Source organism: Grus americana, chromosome 1 (genome assembly GCF_028858705.1).
Source record: "Grus americana isolate bGruAme1 chromosome 1, bGruAme1.mat, whole genome shotgun sequence".
Taxonomy (NCBI): domain Eukaryota; kingdom Metazoa; phylum Chordata; class Aves; order Gruiformes; family Gruidae; genus Grus; species Grus americana.
In genome coordinates, this window is record NC_072852.1 from 216,341,862 (window position 1) to 216,350,583 (window position 8,722).

At 42.2% G+C, this 8,722-nt stretch overlaps 1 protein-coding gene across 1 annotated transcript in view; it reads left to right on the forward strand.

Moving 5' to 3' along the window:
* GUCY2F (guanylate cyclase 2F, retinal) overlaps positions 1-5,342 on the forward strand; it is a 49,520-nt gene extending 44,178 nt beyond the window's left edge. The window contains exon 18 of the mRNA XM_054826559.1: positions 4,885-5,342. Within this exon, the coding sequence (XP_054682534.1) occupies positions 4,885-5,023 (139 nt within the window). The 3' untranslated portion in view covers positions 5,024-5,342. The remainder of the gene's footprint in view (positions 1-4,884) is intronic.
* The last annotated feature ends 3,380 nt before the right edge of the window (positions 5,343-8,722 follow it).

The following is an 8,722-nucleotide window of genomic DNA, read 5'->3' on the forward strand; positions in this document are numbered from 1 at the left end:
AGCAATAACAGTTCTGCTCAGTGCCTCTGAACTAACTCTTACTTAATTTCCACTTCCTTAGATAAAGGCAGAGGGGGATGAAAGCCCAGAGTGCCTATATATAGGCTGGTTACAAACCCCTAAGATACACCATCTCAAGCTGATGGATTACTCTAAAGCCTAAAGCTCCATCCAATTTTCTCACAAGGATAAAACCCAAGAAATTTTGGCTGTATTCCTCTTTTCCAGCCACAACTTTTAAAGATTCAGGGAGTGTTACTAGGCTGTTCTATCTCCCATAAGAGATCTTTAAATTTTTGTCTGAGGCTCTCCCTATTCTAGGAGCTGGGCAGAAATTCCTCATTTTAAGAAAAGATTTAAATATGGGACACACTGTGCAGAGACCTGCATAAGCATTACCATATGTGAACACTCACTTCTAAATATAAGCACAGAAGACCGCCCTGCTGATCTACACCTATGAGCGCAAGCTACTCCTCCAAGGCCAAAGAGGATCTCTCACTTGGGTTAGCCCTGCTTGACAAAAACTGCACGTATGCTGATAGAAAAATATTTAGCGCATACATCACCCACAGACCTAAACTTCTGTGCTGAAGCAAGGCTGATCAGCAGTACATTATAGAGAACAGAAGGTCCTCATTAGCACACTTGGCTCAATTCATGGGAAACAGCAGAGAAAAATCAATAAGGCTCCAAATACCTGGAGCTTTTCAGCAGTCCTAGTTCAATCATTCTTGTGTGCATGAAGCTTTCAATGGAGGCAATTATGTCCTCAACAACCGCTTATTCCCAGGTGCCTGCCTGGTGGCTTAGTGATGTTTCCAGCTAATATATTTTAGATATTTATGATAAAAGGAATCATGCCATCAATAACCTTGTTTTTCCTTGATAGCAATAAAGGGATGCTCTACACAGATCTCAGATGTAGTGATCCATAGTCCATTCACCCAGTTTACAGTCCCATTAGTCTGGGACTGTAAACTGTTAGCAGTCTCACAAGGGCCTTGCTGTGATACGATGGGGATCCTCATCTCAGTACTTTTGGAGCATTCATCTGGCCTGCAGTCTAGAGGGAGGCCAAGACTCTGCTCCTCATGCTCAGAAAGTGAATCCTTTAACCTTGAAAGAGTAACTGTGGACTCTGTTTTCCCTGGTGGACACCTGTTTTTCAAGACAAATGATGGTTCTGACTGGATCTTGATAAAACCATGCAACAAAGTATGAGGAACACCAAAGTGCACCTCCAGTTACCTGGAGATAAGCCTCTTGGCTATACCACTAGTGATCCTTCCCCTTTCTCCTGCTGCAGGATATAGGATCTTAACATAGACCTACCAACCCACGCATGAAAGTGGGATTCAGCTCAGAGCACCATGGTTGTCTGAGACACTTGTGCAAGGTTGGCCGATGAAACAGCAGTTGAAGTAGGACAAACCATGGCATCTCATATACTGCTAGACAGTATCCTCAGGCAGCTGAATCCCACCCCTAGCATCTTACAGTGCTTCTGATATGGAGAAAGGGATTTCTCTCCTTCCTTCAAGGCCCAGCGGAGAACTGTCCCACAGAGAGGTCTATGACTCCCTGTGATCCCTAGATTGATCTCACTTTAGAGATGAGACTTAGACCCCATGCAAGTCATTCAGAGCTCATTATGGAGTTCAAAGGGGCAAGATTTCACCACAATGTGGTTGGTAGCTGCCGTATTTATGGAGGGAACCATGGTGTATAGATCTTAATGTCACCTATATCACTCTTTGCTGACCTTTAGATAGATAAGCATACAGGTAGTGTGTCCTGCATGGACAAAGGACCGGTCTGGGATCCCCTAAAAGTACCAAGGGTCAATTTTTTAAGTTATTTTCTCTCTTATTTTTCCTCAAGACTTTGCCTCTCCCTCTATTCTGACCTCTCATCCCATGAACTCGGCTTAGTGACAGGAGATCCTTCAAGGTTCTTTCTTGTTCAGGAAATACAATAAACACCCAAGTCATTGCATCTTACTGGCCAAGCCATAGACTAGCGAGGTGCAGCTGACCAGCAGTTGAGATCTGAAAACTCATTCAGGACAGGGTTTTTGATAAATATTCTCTCTGTCTTCAAAGGTGAAACTCACACCTACACAGAAATCTGTACAATTACAGCTTACTCCTTCAGCCCCACCGCAAGGATGATCTCAGATGATTTTGCCTCCATGATCTCTCCAAAGATTAAAACCAGAAATGCAGAAACCGAACACTCACTTCTATTGATTTTTGTCCCCGTCATATCTTTCATCTCTTCCCCCTTTCTTCTACTCTGCATCAGCTACTACTTCTCTCTTATTATGCAGGAACATCTCCCAGCAACACACTGGAAGGCATATCTTCTTTGTCTAACACCAGAAAGGGGTTTTTGGGCAGTTTTTTTAGTTGGTTGGTTTTGTTTTGTTTGTTTGTTTGTTTTAAAAAAGAAGGGGGGAAAAAAGGCATTTCTTTCCCTAGTTTCCTCAGTGGTTACAAAACATTTGTGATCATCTTTAAAAAGAACATCAGTTATTTGTCATAATGTTCAATGAATGAATTGTCAGGGTGGATCCTTCACTGAATCCTAATTCTCATTGAGTTGATACATTTGTGATTTCTTAAGATTCAGGAATTTGCCTTTAGATTCCTTTCCTGGTTTTTTGCTCTTGGTTGTCCTTGGCCACCCTTAGCTGTCCTTGGACTCCCACAGAGTGTGCAAGTGAAGGGAACATGATATGTGTTGAGTTTGAAGGTCCTGGCTCTTCTCTTGTTGCATCCAGATTTAATAGCCAGTCCTCAGGGACAGGTAACCAGACCATCGAACACCATCTGCAGAACGTTAGGTCAAATAATAAAGTACAATTCCCTTGAATGATAACAAAAAAGCATTAGATATGCAGTGCTAGAGTAGAGGGTGTTGGAGTGGTCAACCCTGCATACCTGCTTCTGGTGCCAGTGCTATTAGTTGACTTTGCTATAGTCTTACATATACTTTAAAGTATATATATATACTTTATAGATATCTAATAGATACTTTAAAGACAGCTCATCCTGTGCTGTCATTAAGGGCAGTTTCATTAGGCTGCTTAACAATTCTATATTAATAATTGGTCATTAGTGTGAATAGTCCTCAGGCCTAATAACATTCGTTCCCTTCCTTTCGAGACCTCGTATCTTTCGCTCTTGGGATCCCTGCTTCATGTAGTCAGTTTTACATATATTTCTCTTCTAAAGTAACTGCTTGTTCATTCTACACAACAATGATGTGTACAATTTAAAAGCACATATATATATATGTATATGCACAACAATTTCTCAACTAGTCCTTTTTAATATCTATATAATTACAATGGTGTTATTGGTATGGATTATGGTTCTTTTTTGTTTACAACAGTTAGAATTATATTTTCTTCTATTATACACAATAAATTTAATTTCATATGATGCTTTATGTAGGACAGGACAGCTGCAGAGTTGAGACTTACCTAAAGCCCTGCCATTCACTGAGCTTCTGGCCTTCTACAAGTCCTTGATGTCTGTTTTGTTTCTGAAACCCCCATTATCTTAGAATCATAAAATTGGTTAGGTTGGAAAAGACCTTTAAGATCATCAACTCCAACCATTAACCGAACACTGCCAAGCCCACCACTAAACCATGTCCCCAAGCACCACATCTACGCATCTTTTAAATACCTCCAGGGATGGTGACTCAACCACTTCCATGGGAAGCCTGTTCCAATGATTGACAACCCTTGTGGTGAAGCATTTTTTCCTAAAATCCAATCTAAATGTCCCCTGGCGCAACTTGAGACCATTTCCTCTTGTTCTATGGCTTGTTACTTGGGAGAAGAGACCAACACCCACCTGGCTACAACCTCCTTTCAGGGAGTTGTAGAGAGCCATCAGGTCTCCCCTCAGCCTCCTTTTCTCCAGGCTCAATAACCCCAGTTCCCTCAGCCGCTCCTCATCACAGTTGTGCTCCAGACCCTTCCCCGCTTCGTTGCCCTTCTCTGGACACGCTCCAGCACCTCAATGTCCTTCTTGGAGTGAGGGGCCCAAAACTGAACCCAGCACTCGAGGTGCGGCCTCACCAGGGCCCAGTACAGGGGGACGATCACTGCCCTGGTCCTGCTGGCCACACCATTGCTGATCCAAGCCAGGATGCTGTTGGCCGCCTTGGCCACCCGGGCACACTGTCGGCTTCAGCCACTCTGCCTCAAGCCTGTAGCGGTGCCTGGGGTTGTTGTGCCCCAAGGGCAGGACCCGGCACTGAGCCTTGTTGAACCTCACACAGTTGCCTTGGCCCATGGATCCAGCCTGTCCAGATCCCTCTGTAGAGCTTTCCTACCCCCAAGCTTACTTCTAGTCAACTGGATGATCTGAGATGGATGTCAGGGCTTTCTGGTACTCTGCCTATCCTGTCTTGGACTTGGTGGGATCATGGGGCTGTCAGAGCAGCCGGACCTTCAGATTTCTCATTAGTGGCAGTGAATGACCTCAAACACAAAGAAATACAGCTGATTAAGAAGGAATCTCTGTTATTACCAGCTAGAGACTTTATCAGTCTTGTGATGCACAGTTAGGAATGGTTTTCATGAGCAGCTGAAGCACTCTGGTTGTTTTTATGTAAACATAATTTATGTTTGTAAAGTGGATATCCTTGGATGAAAGCTCTATGTATCCCATTAACCCATGCAACAGCTCCAGCGGTTGTATGGTCTGCTGGGACCACCACATCCCTGCAGTTCTCTACCAACATCCCTCCTTGCCTGATGCTTCCTGATGGCTTTGAGAACATCTAACATTTCTGCTTTGTCTGACACAAAATGATGCAAAACAAGCAGGGTTGCTAATTCCTCCTCTCTTCTCTGTTTTACAGCTACAACTGGCCAGATGTGCTGACCAGGAAACTCAAATCTGTCCTGAGGGACACAAAGAGGACACTGACAAAAGCCACCTTTAAAGAGCTGGGGAGCATGAAGGAGGCTGGAATAAGTATTGAAGAGGATGAAATCTGAGAAGAGCACAGTAAAGAACTAGTAAGATCAGGATGGACACCTTGAAGCCAACCCAGCAGAGGAGCTCACATCCTCCATTTAATTATCTTCCAGCAAACGCAGTACAATTGATGAAGCCTCTTAGCTCTTGCAGAGGGTCAACTTGAACAGGCAGATGAATCCTGACCATCATCCCTTGTGAAACTGTGTGTGTGCATTTTTGGCAGGGGTCCATTGGGGAGGAAAGTGATGGTGATGGTAGTGCCAGCTCTTCATCAGCATCTGTCACAAGGATGAGCCCAAAGAATATTTTAGCTAGGGCTGCATGGCAGCACAAACATGTCCGGCTGCACTTGGATTTGATCTATAATGCCGAGTGCTAAAATTGTATAAATGTTTTGCATTAAATAGATTTGTTGTTGTTGTTGTAGGAAAATCTAGTTCCATTAAAATCAGTGCAATTCAGAAGAAAATGCTTCTGACAACAACAAAAAATATTTTTTACTCCCCCACAGGGGAAATTTTGAATCAAAATGTTTTGTTCCTCTATGTCAATTTAAGCTGAAACATTTTCTTTTAAATTGACATTTCAGCTGCAAATGCCATTTTAATGCTATTTTCAAACTGAAATGGCAGTTTTGAAATGAAACAGTTTGGTATGAATCAATATTTGTTTCCAAATGCCAAAATGTGATTCTGCTCAAAATGTCAAAATATGCCATCTTCACAATTCCAGATCTAAACTGGAAGAACATTTTGTTTTACTTTCTACACACACACATATAGCATATCTAAAATATTTTATGCTTTTCATCCCAAAGCAGGATGAGAATGGAATGCCAAGATACTGGAAAACTGAGATGCAGAGAATGACATTCTGTATTTCCTTTAGCTGAGTAATACTAATAAGATATGAATTTTCTTTCCCGCGAAAGTGGGGCTGAGGGAATGAAAAGTACATCACTTAAGCACTGCAAAGCCTGAAACACAGCACTCTTTTCCCTTCCCAATCTCCAAGTGGTCTCAAAGGCACTTGTCTTCAAAGTAAACCTCCCAGCGGGTAAAAATACCTTTCCGCAAAGGGCTAGCATCTGGCGTGTAGGCACTCCTCACAGAGCACACTTCATCAAGATCAAATAATTTTGTTGTTGGCTACATCTTCTTCCAGGTTTTTTACTCCTGTTCAACATCTGGCTTCTAACAAACTCCTGGGAATTGCTGTTCTCTCTTCTGCAAGGCTGAGAACAGCAGATATGGTAATTTAATCAATATTACCACCAGAAGGTGCTCATTGAAAACATGGAGACCTTTCTCAAGCTCAGTTTGAACTCATTAGAGCAACCAGAGCAGATTTTTATCATTCAGATGACAAATAGGAATCAACAACCACTCAACAAACCTTCTTCGGGTATTGCAAATATCTTTATGAAACGAGACAAGCCAGACTCCATAAAGCTAAGGAAGATATTATTTTCACAACTAATTCGCTGTAGCAAGTATAAAACACGTGTGCTGTCAGAGTAAGGGCTGTTAGGAGTATAAACATCTGAAAAGTGAAAATGGAAGGGCAATTTGTTAATGTTGTTTAATAATGAGATTTTTCTCAGTGGCACCTGGTTTTGTGACAGCAGCTTTTGCTTATTTTGTGATCAGAATTGATATTCCAGGTGGGATGAGTTGGCCCTTGAAAAACATCTGTCTCATCTGGCTCAGACGACACCTGAGTTTCAAACAGAGCTTAGGAAAGCTTTCACCTTCTGCACTGTGCTCACCCTCTGTTTGCAAATTCATTCAGGAATAAAGTCCTATGGAAGAGACATGGGCCAGGCAATTCCGTCTAAATATTCCTCAATATACAGTTCCAAGGAGGGTTGTAATCTGGATTGGTCTGTGCAAATGTGAGTTTATAATCAAACAATTTCTGCATAATTCACGGCTTTTTCATCATTTTCCCACGTTAAAAACATTGATCGGTCCCGTTCTGTTACATAGTGAGTGGGTTACATCAACCTGACGTTAACGTCTTGGCTAAAGAGAACTGCAAGTTGTGGCAGGCAGAAAGCACATCCTCTCTATGGGGGACAGGTGATCTCTCCCTCTGCTCTTGGTGTGGTACTTCCGTGCAAGTGAGAGTTGCATCCATGGGTTTTCCTTGGGAAGGCCTATGTCTAGTCAAGGCTGGCCTCCAAATGAAGAGAAATACCCTCAATGATGCTCAAATGAGAATCATCTGTTTAAATATAGCCTTGTAAGGCGAAGTCTGAGACAGTCACCCAGACACATCCCCTAACAGTCAGAGGAGGGAAACAGGCGCTTCCCAGGAGTGTTTCTTGGGCTCCTACATGTGGATACCTTTGTGTGGTGGGTGTCTCAGCTTCTGTGATGGAGATCGAGTCAAAAAGTCCAAGGAGACTAATGATTCAGCTGAGCCTAAACTGGGTGCCTACATCTGGCCAGCACAGTCACCCCTAAACTTCGCCAACTTGGCAAGGTCTCCTTTCAAGAAATGGGAGCCTGGTGCACACAGAGATACCCAAATAGTGATATCTGTGATACAATTCAGCTGCCCAAACGCAGGTGCTTAATGCCATTTAGGATGCCCTAGAGTTCCTATAACATCCAGACAGAGCTGATAAATAAGACACAGGACCAGATCCTTTTGCAATGGCAGCTGGAGGCCAGACAGCAGATGCTAAGATCTGAAATGACACTAGACAGATAAGTTTAGTGAGATACACGTTAAAGTTGGGGGTATTAACCTGAAAGTGAAACCCATCCTAGATAACTGCATTCAGATGGACGAACCATGCCCTAAAAGTGCTTGCCATCGAGTCCAACAGGAGCTGCACTGATCAGCTCATGCAAAGAAACCTACATCATGGATGACTAAAGTCAAGTTGGGTGAACCTCACTCCTACATAGATATCATCACTGGTTCAAAGGAGGTGCTGTACTCCCTAACATTTTCCTTGGGTCTGGAAACTCTGCCACCTGGCTTGTCTAGATGTGTAAAATCTCTCTGAAATGCTTGTTATTCCCAGCACACAGGCAAAATGGATGTAAAGGAAGATACATATGAGCAGAAAACATAACATCTGTGAAGCAACTTGCCCTCTGAAAAACTTCCCATCAATCCATTAGCTGGTAATGTGACAGTGAGCAGGAGGGACAGTGACCTTCCATTTCTGCTACATATCAAATTAAACATTTGTAAATGCATAAGAAAAAAACCAAAAACCAAAAACAACAAATCAACACACCTCTTCAGTCTACCACTGTGCAGATATTGTCCCTTTCAAAATATACACATATGCACAGATATATATAAATATTTCAATTTGGAGGTACCCAGTTTTTTATTTCATACTTTTTCACTTAGAAATAATCTTTTGAGTGTGTGTTTTTGTTAGTCCAAGAAAAGACAATTTTAAGAAAATGTGAGCTAACCAAAACCTGAATTTTCCAGCTGAAGACCATTTAAACAAGAGGATTTCAATCTGCCCTTCTGCACACAGTTTTTGGATTCTTTCTTCAGCCTGTAGTCTTCTAAAATAAACAACATTCTTCAAATTTATTTTAAAAAAATAAAATAGTAAATCTGTGGGAAAGGGTAGCAGAGAAGCAAAGTTCTGATCACTGACGACTTTAGTAATCCCAGGATAATTCTTAATTCTCTTTGAAGCCAGTGGTATTTTTTCCCTCTTAATTTCAACAGGGAGA